This window comes from Carcharhinus amblyrhynchos, chromosome 11 (assembly GCF_965287045.1).
Source record: "Carcharhinus amblyrhynchos chromosome 11, sCarAmb.v2.hapA, whole genome shotgun sequence".
Taxonomy (NCBI): domain Eukaryota; kingdom Metazoa; phylum Chordata; class Chondrichthyes; order Carcharhiniformes; family Carcharhinidae; genus Carcharhinus; species Carcharhinus amblyrhynchos.
In genome coordinates, this window is record NC_137334.1 from 60,517,254 (window position 1) to 60,533,448 (window position 16,195).

A 16,195-nucleotide genomic window follows, 5' to 3' on the forward strand; every position below is an offset into this window, starting at 1 on the left:
GAGTACAAGCCCAGTTTATTCAGCCTCTCCTCATAGCTCAACCCCCTCAACTCCGGTATCAGCCTAGTAAACCTCCTCTGCACTCCCTCCAAGACCAAAATATCTTTGCGCAGGTGCGGCGCCCAAAACTGCACACAGTACTCCAGCTGCGGCCTCACCAATGCCCTATACAGCTGCAGCAAGACCTCCTATTCAATCCCCCTCGCTATGAAGGCCAGCATCCCATTCGCCTTCCTGACCACCTGCAAGCTTTTGTCACCCTTCTACCAGGATGTACCCACACAGGTTGAGCCTTGTCCTGGCCCTTCACAGATGCACATTGACTTAGCATTACAGTGTGACTAAGCAGGAGTAAACAAATAGGATTGTCAGTGGACACAGAGCAAGCATGATACCTTGGTGCCACATATAACATACATGGCACCAAGCATTTATGTAAAGCCATTTTCTCCAACATATCTTTTAACAGTATTCATTGATAATATAGTGAAGGTAGATGGCACACAAAAGTGAATGACAGCATTGTAATCTGAATGGCTCACATCATTTTTCACCATACATTTTTATTGATAGAATGTCATAAAGTGGTGACATGGGCGATGGTATGGGGTCCAGCTGGCCCACGTTTTTCTGATCAGGACCTTCGGGTTTTGGTAGAAAAGGTCCAAGAGGGAAGCCTTGGGGTCATCCAAGAATCAGACGCCGCCCACCAGCAATGGGTCACGGAAGCTCTGCCTGCCTACCTTTTTCGCTGTTTTTCCTGCCCGACAATGACCTTTTGCCGACAGTGGAGAAAACCTCGCCCATAGTTCAATTTGTAGGAGTGGTTTCTCAAACCATAAAACATTGGTTCTGAAATGCTAAGGTGGAAACAAATTGAAACCTCCTGTAGATATGATAGCTGTTACATTCTTGATGTGGTCTTTTGGTTCATGTGGTTTGTCATAAGACAGAACTGTGTATGAGCAATGCAAATATTCAGTTACAAATGGTTAAACATGAGCATTCAAATGTGTCAGTTGTTCTGTGAAGTTATCTCCAGTTGCTGAATTATGCATCACCTCTGGGTGGAAAGGGGAAAAGAATCAGGCTTACTGTTCTCAAACACCATGCAACAGAACATATGAAGTTGCAGAAATCAAGTAAGGCCAGGGTCAGACTTGGCAATGGCACTCTATACGGTTAGTCCTCACCAGCAGGATTCATATATGAATAATGGCCAGATTCTAACTGGCATTCAAGGAATTGTATCCCAGCTGGGAGTCAGTCATTAAGAGTGACAGTAAAGAGAGAAAATTGGCAACAAAAATAAAGAACTGATTGTACTAGTCTCCATGGAAACTTGTATCTTTGGGTCTAGATTTGTTAAAGTTTCTGTAGTAACCATACATATCCAGCACCCCAATAAAGTGACATTTTAAAAACATTTACCAACCTTCAACTGTATTTTTATCAGAGTATTTTTGGGTCAGTCCAGTTTTTATTTTCAGCATACTTATTGATGACTTCATGTTATTAATTATTTAACATTTTTCTTTTCAGCTCCATTTTTGACGGGTGGAACTGTGTCTCTCAAGAAATGACATTTACAGCGGATTTGCACGGGTGGGTGTATAGGTAGCCTTCGATGGAGAGGGATGAATCAGAGACACCAAGTATAGGAATAGTTTGGAACTTTGTCTAGCGGTTATTGTGTGAACTCGAGCATTGGAGGATTTGTATTCTACTTTATTCTGCTCCACATTATATAATGCTAATAGCTGATACAGTAATTGTTAAAGTTTTAGACACTTGTTCACCAGGCAGGTGGTAACTCAACGCGCATGAGCTTCTCTCAGGTCTGTCCCGAGAAGAGCAACTTTTCCTTTGCCTTTTTCATGGTTTTATTCCTTGCTATACCTTCTCCTGGCTGGGCTGCCAGCAAGATTAAAGAACCCCAACTGTGCTTTATGAAGGGGTGGGACACACAAACCCACCAGATACGCGTACCACCTTTGAACCTCAACCCCAGCATCAGAGCCAAGGTTCTAGGCCTACTGGAGTTGGTCCGTGTCGACTCAAAGGCAGGAATACCACCTCTGACTGAGCCAAAAGCTGCTCATCCTGGACATGTGTAGTCTGCAGGAAGTCAGCTAAGTTTTCAGTGACGATATTTTAGCATCCCAGTTGCTGAGGAATAAAATTGGAAAACGATTGGGGAAAAAGAAGTCTTTCTAAAGTAGACGTGAGTGATGAAAGTCCTTCGTCGACACGGTGACAGATCTGGGCTGAACTCAAGTCTTTGTCATTTTCTGTTCCCTATGGATCTGCATAGAAAGTCCTTTTATCTGAGTTGTTTTATGTTTGGTCATTTGTCATGAATTACTGATATTATTTCCTGCAGGTGGCATGCAAAATTTAGAAACCTTGTTTCTCACATTTAACACTTTGGCATCTACCGGTTGTAGGTGGCTTTTTGTATTTGAAAACATGTTTTTCAATGTCATAACTATTTCGAGACAGCAATTGGAAGTTTAGATCGACATAGTGGGGGTGCCATTTTCTGCACTTTGTTTCTTGTGTAGGTGAAGTTTTTATAAGCAACTGATTTCCAGTTAAATCAATTGGATGTTGCTTCTTCCATTAGCAGCATTTTGTCACAATTTTGACAAAGGGTCACCTGGACTCGAAACATCAGCTCTTTTCTCTTTACAAATGCTGCCAGACCTGCTGAGATTTTCCAGCGTTTTCTCTTTTGGTTTTATCACAATTATTTGCCCAATGGAGTCTCAGAATTGATCAAAATCTAATTGCATCACTTTTCTGCAGCCTGAATGATTCTTTATGATCTCTGTGTACTGCCTGAAGTCTCTTCAGCATATGTTTTGTATGTGTTTGTTGCAGCTATGTTACTAAAAACAGAAGCACGCAACAGTCCTCCTCAGGAGAGTGAGCAGTACAGAATCAAATTAAGCCCACAACATGGGTGGAATTCTCCCATTTTGCAGCTAAGTGCTGCGGTGGTGTGGGAATGCAGAATGTTTCCTGCTGGAGTGGCTGGCGAGATAACACCAAGTCTTCTGGCCCCGACTTCATTACTTATGCGCTCAGTATGCCGTATTCGGTGGTGGGACAGACCAGAATAGCCCATAGATCGCTGAGGTGTCCAGGTGCAACATTGAAAAGGCATCCAACATCACTGACCCACTACTGAAAAAAGGTGGGTCACTTGAAAATGAAGATCGAGCTCCGGGAGTTCGTTGAGATTGGAAGATGAACCTCCTGAGAATGGTGATGGATTTCAGGAACATTCTGAGGCTGGAAGATGACCCCCATCCAGGACACCAAATCTGGAAAGTCCAGCTACAGATTCGCTGGGTTCAGATTGCAGGTGGCTTCCATCCCGAACTCTGCAGGCAGCCCCAAGCCTAGTTCAGATGAATCCTGATATCTATGTTGTTCCAAACGAGCTTCATGCTGGCATCTTTTCCTGCCGGCATTGTAGAGAATCTGGCATGGAGGGACAGAGATTTCAGATCATCTTCTGCGTTTCATTAACAGGGCCAGTTTTCCGACCCACTATGACGGGCATCAGTGGAAGATCCTACTGTAAATTCACACTTGCGTGAATTCGATTTCAGGGTGATCCACCATATTCCTACCCCAGACCCACCATTGAACCTGCTGGCAGGGGCTTGGGAGGATTCTGCCTCATGAAAGTTATGAATCAAAATCTTTAGAGGAATTGCTATTGTATGAATGAATGCTAGGAATATGATGCCAAGTTGTACAGATTCCTCAAACTCTTACTGAATGAATAATGTTGAATTAATTAGCTCTTGCTGTAAATAAATACACTTTGTGGCAAAAATGCTTCCTTTACAAAAGGGATCGCACATCAACCTGTTCAACAACCTGACAGAAGATATTGATGGCAGTCCATGAGATTAAGACTGAAGCTTCATGTGCCTATTACCCTAATTTGCTCTCATTGCTGCCTCAAACTGTTAATCATTCCATTGTCTCTGTTCTGGAATTCAACAGTGTGGAACTTAGTTTGCATCAACATTCTTGTCTTGGTTTCAATGTAGCCACTAGGTCCCCTGAAGTGATTTCTCTTCCCATGTGTCATTCATGGTGTGCCCACAGTTCCATAGGTGGCACATTCTCTCAATCCGGGCCCTAATAGCCACAACCATGAAATCAGTTTCTACATGTATCCTGATACCACCCTACTGAACTTCTCTGTCAACATCACTAACTCTATGGTATTTCTCCATGGCGTCATTCCACCCTACCTGAGAACTTCAATTTTAAGTGGCTTATTTCCTCCAAGTTGGATTTATTTCATGTTGTACCATTCCTTCTGCTCCATTATCAGAGGATGAATGAATGCAACCATAACAGGAACAGGGGAGGACATTTAGCACCTTTTGAACCCGTTGTATTACACCATGGCTGATCTCTTCCTCAATTCTACTTGCCCATCTTTTCTCCATATTCTTGATAACTTTACCGAACTGATATTTATAATTGTCAGCCTTAAATTCCAATCAGCCCAGAATCCAGAGCCCTTTGGGGAAGAGAGTTCAGATTTCCACTATCCTTTGTGAAGAAATACTTCCTGCTTTCACTCTTAACTGGCCTAACATCATTTTCAAAATTATTGCCCTTGTTCCAGATTCAGTCACCAGAGGAAGTAGTTTCTCAGTGTTTACCCTATTGAATATTTTATTATTTCAAACATCTTCAGTTGATATTCTGACTGTGCAGCATACCCCTTTCAATACTGTTTATGCCCTCCTGACGTTGGGAGCTCAAAACTCAATCCAGAATTTCAGATGAGGTCTGACGAGGGCTGACATCTTCACTGTTGTAATTCAATTCTTGAGATAAAGGTAGACACACCATTAACCTTTTTGATTACTTTTTGTTCCTGTAGGCTAACTTTTAATAATTTGAATAAGGGATGCCGTCACTCCTACCTATCAATGTATATAAAATTGTTTTCTTAAACCACTTGGCCTTCTTTTCTCTCTTGCCTTCAAAAAACCTGCTGAAAATCTTTATTTTTATAAATAAGGCAAAATACTGTGGATGCTGGAATCTGAAACAAAAACAGAAAATGCTGGAAAATCTCTGCAAGATTGGTGGACAGTGAGGCAGGTTATCTCCAATTGCAGCGGGATCTTGATCAATTGGGCCAGTGGGCTGACGAATAGCAGATGGAGTTTAACTTAGACAAATGCGAAGTAATGCATTTTGATTGAACCAGGGCAGGACTTACTCAGTTAATGGTAGGACGTTGGAGAGAGTTACAGAACAAAGCGATCTAGGGGTACATGTTCATAACTCCTTGAAAGTGGAGTCACAGGTGGACAGAGTGGTGAAGAAGATATTCCTGATTTCACTCTTAACTGGCCTAACATCACTTTCAAAATTATCGCCCTTGTTCCAGATTCAGTCACCAGAGGAAGTAGTTTCTCAGTGTTTACCCTATTGAATATTTTATTATTTTAAACATCTTTATATTCATCGGTCAGAACATTGAATACAGGAATTGGGATGTCTTGTTAAAGTTGTACAAGACACTGGTAAGGCCACACTTGGAATACTGTGTGCAATTCTGGCCACCGTATTATTGAAAGGATATTATTAAACTAGAAAGAGTGCAGAAAAGATTTATTAGGATGCTACCGGGACTTGATGGATTGCGTTATTAGGAGAGGCTGAGTAGACTGAGACTTCTTTCTCTGGAGCATAGGAGGCTGAGGCGTGACCTTGTAGTAGTCTATAAAATAATGAGGGGCACAGATCAGCCAGATAGTCAATATCTTTTCCCAAACGTAGAGGAAACTGAAACTAGAGGGCATAGGTTTAAGCTGAGAGGGCAGAGATACAAAAGTGTCCAAAGGAACAATTTTTTCACACAGAAGGTGGTGTCTGGAACAAGCTGCCAGAGGTAGTAGTAGAGGTGGGTACAATTTTGTCTTTTAAAAAGCATTTAGATAGTTACATGGGTACGATGGGTATAGAGGGATATGGGCCAAATACGGGTAATTGGGATTAATTTAGTGGTTTTTTTAAAACAAAAGGTGGCATGGACAAGTTGGGCTGAAGGGCCTGTTTCCATGCTGTAAACCTCTCTATGACACTAAGTCTGACAGCATCTTAGAGAGAATGGAACCAATAAAGGCTTATCCAGACTTGAAACATTGGCTCTATTCTCTCTCCACAGATGCTGTCAGACCTGCTGAAATTTTCCAGCATTTCCTGTTTTGGGCTCTTTATCTATCTTTGCTATTCTTTGGTTCTTCTAAATTGTTCTCTCTATTCCATGTCTACCTCTCCCAAAGCGTTCTTAAGAACACTTTTTATAAGTACAACTTCTTACTGTTTTTTTTTGGTGACAACATCCATAGAAAAATAATCTTGTAGCCTGGTATGTTTTTCAAATGCCCAGTGAAATCCAGATGTAATAATCATTGTGTTTGCTTTTAAAACAGGAAATTAGCCAGTACCATTCAGCAAGAAGCCATTAAACCAATCCGTCAAATGCTGGATGAGCATACTAAAAAGAGAAAGTCAGTATGTATTTTGCATTCTACAAGATAACATTTTTTTTGTATTTTAGATAACCTATTTTGGTTGCTCCTTTAACATTAATCTCTCCTATTTTGTCCATCCGTGTAAATCAGACAGATAGTGTGGTTGAAAAGTCATCAAAGCTTGTTACAGAAAACTGGAGTCAACAAATTAAGGTAGAGTTTGCCATTGTTAAAATTGTACTCCAGACTGTGTATTCAATGTTAAACTACAATGCTTGACAATCATTTTACTTTTTTTCTTAAGTTCATTTTGTAAAAGCAAAGAAATAATTTTGCTGAGGCTATTTTACTTAACAGCCAGTCATGTAGTTATTGTCTACCTTGATTCTGGTTTATTAAGTTGGATATTAAAGGCATTGAAAATATTTATAAAACATTGTGGTTTTCTTGCTTTATCAAACATTATCACATCGAAAATCTTGCCTTTTTAATTCAGATTCTAATTTGTTGCAATATTTTTTGGATCACAGAGTAAAAAGAAATTGATGAGATCAACCAAGGACCATGAAGCTGTCTTTGACTTATTGGAAAACAGCAAGCACACGGTGTCTGAAAAAGAGAAAAAAAAGGTTGTTCAGACTGAAATATATAAAATAACTCACTTTCACTGTAGGACTGCTGCTTGATCTTAAGTGAGCTGCATTGAAATTGAAATATTTTATTGAAATTATTTGCTTAACATTGTTACTTGGTTGTAGGCTGGCAGCACATTAGCGTTACTTGGTTACAGTTTGGCAACATACTAAGCCTTTTACTATTGAGCAGCAATCAATACATTCTCAATCCTGTCATTAAAGACTTTAGGCAATTCACCTTTGCTGATTTCTATTCTTCAGTTATTTTGGGTTACTCATTACCAAATTGACAGTGGTAGGTTGTATCTCAGAAAACAATAAAGGCAGGGTCCTGTTGGATTCAACAAATTAGGTGACCAGTAATACTGTCAAATTTTGTAATGCCACTTAAAAGAGAAGTATTCCAGATGCTTTAATATCCATCAGAACTACCACAAGAAAGTAGTTCATTTCAGGTCATGTACAGGAACTTTGAAAATACAGAAGTAACATAGTTCCCACTCCTTCATCCAGCTTGTTCCATTTAGTTGTGATCCCATGTGGATCACGGTACAGCTATTCTAATTGTTCCATGAGAATGATGTGGTTCCCCTCAGGAGAAGAAGCTCAATCTTTCTCACTTTTTACTCACCCAATTAATATCAGGAATCGACTATAGGGAATCAACTCTTTAGTGAAGGACCCTGAAAGCCTACAGGCATTTACTTACTATGAGTGAGTCCATTTATTTTCCACACGCAAAATACTGCGAACACGAGAAATTTGAAATAAAAACTGAAAAAAAACTGGAAATATTCAGTAGGTCTGGCAGCATCTATGGAGAGAGAAACAGGTTAACAATTCAGGTGTACAACCTTTCATCTCTTAATTTTACCTTTAGCATAACAATCATTCACCTAACCTTGCAGACTTTATACCAAATAGGCTGTAATGTGAATTCACCTCCAGTGAAGGTATATTCTTTATATGTTGGGCTGTTGTAACTATTTTTAACCAGATGTTTGTTGTTACTGGTTTGATCTCATAGCTGCTGAATAAACTGAAGAAGTCAACAGAAATACTGACAAAAGTTGACCAAAGATACTATGAGCTAAACAGAGCTGGCGAGGACATCAGGCTAAAGTGGGAATCCATGTTTGAACAGTCTTATCAGGCAAGTTAAAGGTATTTGTAGAATTTTTTTCAAAGCCATCTCGGCCTTTTGGCTAAGATTAAGGCCAGAATTCTCCCATCCCGCCCACCACAAGAATTTTAGTGGGTGGGTTGCGGAGAATTTGAAACACTATTGACAGGTGAGAATTTCCAACTTTTAGACCAGCACGGCTGGAGGATTCCACCCGAGGTGTCAGATCAAGCCCAGGATGGGGTGCAGTGCCTCATCCTGTCAGCTTGGATCTTGTTTGACCCTCAAGTGGGAACCAGGAATTGGATTCAGTTTGAATTTTGCTTCTTGGATAGAATTACATTTTCAAAAAACCTTTTAAAGTTTTGCATTATTTACGCAGGATATTTTTAGAAGCCAAAAGAAGCTTGTTTGGGTTAACTTGGAAAAATAAATTATGGCCCAACTGGCCCTTTTCTTACAATTTACATAAGAACATAAGAAATAGGAGCAGGAGTAGGCCATCTAGCCCTTCGAGCCTGCCCCGCCATTCAGTAAGATCATGGCTGATCTGTCGCTGCTCAGTTCCACTTTCCCGCCCTCCCCATAACCCTTAATCCCCTCTCTTATCAAAAACCCATCAACCCGCATCTTAAAAATATTTAGCGAGGCAGCCTCCACCACTTCAACGGGCAGAGAATTCCAGAGATTCACCACCCTTTGAGTGAAGAAGTTCCTCCTCAACTCCGTTCTAAACCACCCCCCTTTTATCTTGAGGCTGTGCCCCCTAGTCCTACAGTCTTTTTTGAGCGGGAAGAGTCTCTCCACCTCTATCCTATCCATCCCATTCATCATCTTATACGTCTCAATGAGATCTCCCCTCATTCTTCTAAACTCTAATGAGTACAAGCCCAGTTTATTCAGCCTCTCCTCATAGCTCAACCCTCTCAACTCCGGTATCAGCCTAGTAAACCTCCTCTGCACTCCCTCCAAGGCCAAAATATCTTTGCGCAGGTGCGGCGCCCAAAACTGCACACAGTACTCCAGCTGCGGCCTCACCAATGCCCTATACAGCTGCAGCAAGACCTCCCTACTTTTATATTCAATCCCCCTCGCTATGAAGGCCAGCATCCCATTCGCCTTCCTGACCACCTGCTGCACCTGCAGGCTGGGTTTTTGCGACTCGTGCACAAGGACCCCGAGGTCCCTCTGCACCGTCGCCTGCTGCAGTTTTTCGCCCCGTAAGTAATAGTTCTTCCTACCAAAGTGGACCACCTCACACTTGCCAACATTAAATTCCATTTGCCATTTCCTGGCCCACTCGCCCAGCCTATCAAGTTCACTTTGTTCTGATTTAGCACCCATTGTTCTAACTTTGTGGTAGAAAGTTCTACATAAACATGGTCCAAATATTTAACAGGCTCCCGGGGTGGAGGGCCAGGAGAAGGGGTGGGGGTTGGTGGCTTTAAAATTGGATGATAGCGGCCCTGATCCCGGTGCCTAACTGCCACTACCTTCACAGCAGCAGGGGAGGCATTGGGCAACCTGGGGGCCAATTATGGCCCGTTAAGGGCCTCCTCCCACCATTACTGAAGGTTTACCTGCCCAGTGGTCAGCCCTTCCAGTGAACCTGGTGGCTGGGCTGGAGGACGGATCCAGCGGATGAGTTTCTTTTTTTTTTGGCTCATTGAATTGGGAAAATAACTGCAGCTAGTCGGAGGGTGAAGTTTTCATGAATGAGGGGAGATCTCATTGAGACATATAAGATGATGAATGGGATGGATAGGATAGAGGTGGAGAGGCTCTTCCCACTCAAAGGACAGTAGGACTACAGGGCACAGCCTCAAGATAAAAGGGGGGCGGTTTAGAACGGAGTTGAGGAGGAACTTCTTCACTCAAAGGGTGGTGAATCTCTGGAATTCTCTGCCCGTTGAAGTGGTGGAGGCTGCCTCGCTAAATATATTTAAGACGTGGGTTGATAGGTTTTTGATAGGCAAGGGGATTAAGGGTTATGGGGAGAGGGCCAGAAAGTGGAACTGAGCCACGACAGATCAGCCATGATCTTATTGAATGGTGGGGCAGGCTCGAAGGGCTAGATGGCCTACTCCTGCTCCTATTTCTTATGTTCTTATGTTCTTATTTCCTATTCATGTCTTAACCTGTGAAAGTTTTGCATATCTCTTAGAGTTGCACACGGAGAACTATTAGTTGAGGCCTGGAAACATGTCACCTAAGTGTCTCCTAATTATTTTTCTTTTGTATGGTAGCAGTAAAACCAAATAACCCAAATATCGATATCTAAGTCAGATATCCAGGTTTTCTAAGTCAGAGAATGGTATTTGAATGACCTAAACAGGCAAAGGGCTTTTCTTTAAATGCTTTGTTACAGTGGAGGGTTTCTTTCAATAAACTCAAGGAGATAATTACCTCTAAATGATATACTTAGCTGTGAATAGGTATCACCATAGCCAGCAATTTGATTTGATTTATTACTATCAACATGCAGTGTATACAGTGAAAAGTATTTTTGCGTGCTACACAGACAAAGCATATCATTCATAGAGAAGGAAATGAGAGTGCAGAATGTAGTGTTATAGTCATGGCTAGAGTGTAGAGAAAGATCAACTTAATGCGAGGTAGATCCATTCAAAAGTCTGACAGCAGCAGGGAAGAAGGTGTTCTTGAGTCGGTTGGTTAGTGATCTCAGACTTTTGTATCTTTTTCCTGACAGAAGAAGGTGAAAGAGAGAATGTCTGGGGTGCATGGGGTCCTTATTTATGCTGGCTGCTTTGCTGAGGCAGCAGAAAGTGTAGGCTGAGTCAATGGATGAGAGGCTGGTTTGTATGATGGATTGGCCTGAATTCATGACCTTTTGTAGTTTCTTGCGGTCTTGGACAGAACAAGAGCCATACCAAGCTGCGATATAACCAGAAAGAATGCTTTCAATGGTGCATCTGTGGAAGTTGGTGAGAGTCGTAGCTGACATGCCAAATTTCCTTATTCCTCTGAGAAAGTAGAGGCGTTGGTGGGCTCTTTTAACTATAGTGTCGGTATGGTGTATAACTGGAAACATCAGATGTAGCTCATTGTTATAAGATTTCTTTGTTCCACATCTTAAACCTGTATTTCTCTCAGTCGTTTCAACAGATTAATTAAAATGGAAAAGCCCCAGATTCGGGGGGTGATTTTACCACTCGCCAGCAAAGCTGCTGTAGCAGCAGAGGGTGGCATTGCGTATGTGCAAAGCTGTGGCTGCATATGCGCAATGGCAACCAGCAGAGAGCTGACAGGTCTGAGAGATCTGTCTGCTTTCAGCTACTGCAGCCAGCCTCGACCCAGCACAACCACCCCCCCAACTACTGTGGGAGCCCGCAGCTGATTGCAAATGCCCCCCCCCATCTGGAAATATCACCTGGTGCCCTGACCAAATGCCCTTGCTCTCCCTCATCGATTTCGCTGCAGAGTGACAGCAGGCCGTCCCCCTCCCCCCTCCAATCAATCGTGTGCAGAGTGGCAGTGGGTTTCCCTTCTTTACCCATCTGCCTTCCTCCTTCCTGACTGTTCAGGTCCCACTCCCGGCCTGGACCCACTCCTTCAGGCCCTGCCCCTTGCCCCCTTAGGCCCCATCCCTGGCACTGCTCCAGAGTGCCAGGCTGGCAGTGCCCAACAGGCACGTTCCCTTGCACTCAACCTCCCATTGAAGGGCAGGATGAGTTGGTAAAATCGCGTGAGCTGAGAATTTGGGTTTGCGCATGATTACTCATCTCTCGCAGTCTTACCAGCACCGGATATCTGGCGCATTCAGCCTCCCATCCATTTCTGGCGAGAGGCTGAATAATTTTATTCAAGTGTATTTAAATGCTTATTTTAAGAAAAATCCCGGACTCACTTGCCTTTGTGACCTCGCCAGGAGAGGTTTCCTCTCCCCACAAACGGGGACCGGTTGTGATGGCCTCGCCAGTAGAATCGGAGGCCATCGAGCCCCCCGCCCCAGAGGTTGACTGCAAGGGAATGTGTCTGTTGGGCACTGCCAGCCTGGCACTCTGGAGCAGTGCCAGGGAGCACGGCCTACGGGGAGGAAGGAGCAGGGCCTAAAGGAGTGGATCCAGGCCTGGGCCGGGACCTGAACGGGCAGGGTCAGGAAGAAGGCAGATAAGTAGGGAAGGGAAACCCACTGCCATTCTGCACGCGATTGATTGATTGGAGGGAGGAGGGACGGCCCACTGCCACTCTGCAGTGCAGTCGGAGGGAGAGCAAGGGCGTTTGGTCAGGGCACCGGGTGATATTTCCTGATTGGGGGGGTGCACTTGCAATCAGCTGCAGGCTCCCACAGTAGTAGGGGGGTGGTTGTGCTGGGTCGAGGCTGGCTGCAGTAGCAGAGAAGAGACAGATCTCTCAGACCCGTCAGCTCTCTGCTGGTTGCCATTACGTGTATGCAGCCACAGGTTTGCACGTGCGCAATGCCAGTCTCTGCTGCTGCAGCAGCTTTGCTGGTGAGTTAAGATGCCATCCCCCTCCCTCTGGTGGCTAGAAACAGTCTAGTCCATTTTCTCCTTCTCTAAGTGCATAAGATATGCAGTTTGGACTCATCCAAAAAGAGGACCTAAAACTCTCCCGTTTTCTAGGCACTTAGAACTTTTCTCATATAATTGCCTCCTCTGTGTCCCTATCTGTTCAAATTACATTTAAAATGTTCTAGCTTACTGATTATTCATGGTAATTTTCTGCTTTGACAGATAATACATACTTTGGAAACAGAAAAAATAAAGCTGCTTTGTGATATCTTAAATAAATACAGTGACCACATCACTTGCTTTGGGAGAACACTCATAGAAGTAAGAATTGTGCCATCAATTTCACTCGTATAATTACAGGAAATACTGTTGTTAAGCAACATCAATGCATAAATTTTTTTTTAAATTTTGAGTTTATGCAATTGTATCAAATATATTTTATGCAATCTTTAGCGTCAAATGCAAATTCATGAAGCTGTACAAAATGTCAACATTGAGGAAGATATCCAAACATTGTTGGACAGCGCATCCATGTTGTCAGATGAAAACAAAGTAGAATTTCTGCTTACAGATTATTACGTAAGTAGATATTTAAAATTTAATTTAGTTTGTTTATATGGTATCAAAAATAAAATATCAAATGATTGCAAGTTGTCCCATAATATTCAAAATAATGTCACAATCATAGAATCACTGCAGTGCGGAAGGAAGCCATCTAGTCCATTGAGTCTGCACTGACCCTCGGAAAGAGGGTCATGGCTGATCTATCTAACCTACAGATTTTTGGACTGAGAGGAAACCAGAGCATCTGGAGAAAACCCAAGCAGACATGGTCAAACATCAGACAGTCCCCTCTAGAATCAAACCATGTTCCTGGCGTTCTGAGGCAGTAGTGCTAACCACTATGTCACCCTACCGTCCCTTAGTAGAAGTTAAGTGGTTAACAGAAGTTAGAATATATTAGATAGTGGAAGTGCTGGAAATGTGTAATAATTCAGTTAGCAGCAAAAAGTTAAATTAATATGTCAATTGGAGCCTTTTCCAACATTCATATGGCGCTCTTGATTTAGAAGTGTTCTGGATTCAGAAAATTTGAAGGAATAATTGAACATAATACTACGCCACTGTTATTCTAACATTATAAAGCAGACAAATATCATAGGCTGTAAAATTCTTTGGGATGTCCTGAGCTGATGAAAGGTACTATGTAAATGTGAATATGTTAGTTTTAAAACTCCAATAAAAATAAATACTTTGGTTGCTTTTTCACAGTAAAAGAAAACAGTGAGACGGTAGTATTGTCATTAGAATAGAAATCCAGAAAGCCATGGTAATGCCCCGCGTTCAATTCATGTCAGATGGTGGGAAACCATTGTCGATTGTTGTAAAATCTCATCTAGTTCAGCAGTGTCCTTTTGGGAAGGAAATCTGCCATCCTTGCCTGGCCTACATGTAACTCCAGATATACAGCAATGTGGTTGACTCTTGCATGAAATCATTCAGTTCAAGGGCAATTAGGCATAGGCAATAAATGCTGACTCACATTCCAAGAAAGAATGAAAAGTAAAATCTTGCTTCTTCTGTCTAATAGGAAGAAGATAATAAGAACACAATGGATAAGGAAAGAAGGAAGACTGCATTAGCATTAAAACTACAAAGACTTCAAGAAGATATTAACAAAGTAAATAAGGACAAGGAAGGTTGGTTTTTTCCTTCTAAAAAACATAAGATTTAATGTGAATGTGTTAGTTTTAATGTGTTAGATGTGCTGTCCAGCAATGTTTGAATATCTTCCTCAATGTTGACATTTTGTACAGCTTCATGAATTTGCTAATTCTCTAATGAAAATAAATATTTTGGTTGCTTTTTCAGGGTTAGAGAAAATGATTAGAACAAGTTTCAAAGGTCCATCATTTTCAGATCCACAGACCAAAGAAAAAACTGAATCAATGCGAGATGAGGTAAATCACCTACTTCATGTTAGTGTTTTGATAACAGTTTGACTAAGGGACTCTGAGACTTAATGGAGTGAATTGTACCATGTAATCATCATTTGCAAGGGAACCAAATTAGGCTTCCTAATTAATGCTGGGAAAATACTTTTTTTTTTGCAAGTAAGTCAAAATGCCTTCTTTTGAAATGGTTTTAATTTTTGATTCTGTTCACTCATTCCAGTTGTGATATTACTCAATCCATTCACACTCCTCAAGTTTAATGTGGATGTGACATCCAAATTGCTAAATTCAGAGTGTAGATCAGTTGAAGTCTAAACTGACTTCAAAGGGAAGCAGAGTGAGACCACCACTTCCAGGAAGGCTTGTCTGCATGTTCCTCAGAACAGTGAGCACCAGTAGTACAGCACAGAAGAAAGCGTTTTGGCTCATTGAATCTGCACCTGCTCTTTTGAAGTGCAATTCAGATTGTCCCACTTCCCAGCTCTTTCCCCACATTGCTATATTTTTCTGCTTCAAGTATTTATCCAATTCCCTTTGAAAGCTACTGTTGAATTTATATCAACTACCCTATCAGACCTTGTACTCCAAATCCTATCCAATTGTGTAAACACTTTTTCCTCTTACTGTGTCTACTTCTTTTGCCAATCACATTTAAATATGTGTCCCCTGTTTATCAACCCTTCAGCTATTAGAAACATTTTGTTTTCTCTATTTAGACCTTGCTGGATTTCAAATATGCCTATCAAATCTCCTTTTAACCTGCTCTGCTGTAAAGAAAACAGCCCCAGCTTTTTCATGCTATCTATCCATCTAACTATAATCTCTTGTCCCTGGAACCATTCTAGTAAATCCCTTCTGGACTGTCTCCAAAACCTGCACTTCCTTCCTAAAATGTGGTTTCCAGAATCAGACACAATACTCTATCTGAGCCTGAATTAGGGTTTTATATACGTTTATCACAGCTTCTTGGCTTTTTTACACTTTGCCTCCATTAATAAAGCCCAGGATCCCATAAGTTTTTATTTAACTATTTTATTAGTCATGTCCAGCCATCTTCACAGATTTGTGTCCCTTTAAAATCACACCATTTGGCTTGTATTCTCTCCTCATTTTTCCTATCAAGTTGCATCACCTCATACCCTTCAGTGTTGAATATTATTCTACCAGTCTGTCTGCTCTCCTGCAAGTATTATTATGTTAGCATGAATGAATTCAAAAGAATCACTCAACACGTGGGTCTGTTCCAATCGTCAGTTTATTGAGCTCTTATGCGGATGGGGAGAAGTCATAGGGTGACCCAAGTGCAACTCCATCGAGACAAAGGAATTACCAATTCTTATCTAGTCACTCATCCCAAAGCAGGTGGACATGATCCAGTCGTAATGGTTATTGATTACATACATTGATCCTATAGAATTGGCAGGTAACCATGATGGGGGTGGGTGATGAGCTCATGGATAGG

The 16,195-nt window shown here is 41.8% G+C and overlaps 1 protein-coding gene across 2 annotated transcripts in view; it reads left to right on the top strand.

The window, feature by feature from the left end:
* The window catches only part of nostrin (nitric oxide synthase trafficking), a 41,763-nt gene that overhangs the window by 17,406 nt on the left and 8,162 nt on the right, over positions 1-16,195 (top strand). For both annotated transcript variants that reach the window (XM_080199212.1, XM_080199213.1), the window contains 9 exons: positions 1,543-1,605; positions 6,486-6,567; positions 6,678-6,740; positions 7,058-7,156; positions 8,190-8,315; positions 13,001-13,099; positions 13,232-13,357; positions 14,370-14,478; positions 14,651-14,739. In XM_080199212.1, the coding sequence (XP_080055338.1) occupies positions 1,543-1,605; positions 6,486-6,567; positions 6,678-6,740; positions 7,058-7,156; positions 8,190-8,315; positions 13,001-13,099; positions 13,232-13,357; positions 14,370-14,478; positions 14,651-14,739 (856 nt within the window). The remainder of the gene's footprint in view (positions 1-1,542; positions 1,606-6,485; positions 6,568-6,677; positions 6,741-7,057; positions 7,157-8,189; positions 8,316-13,000; positions 13,100-13,231; positions 13,358-14,369; positions 14,479-14,650; positions 14,740-16,195) is intronic.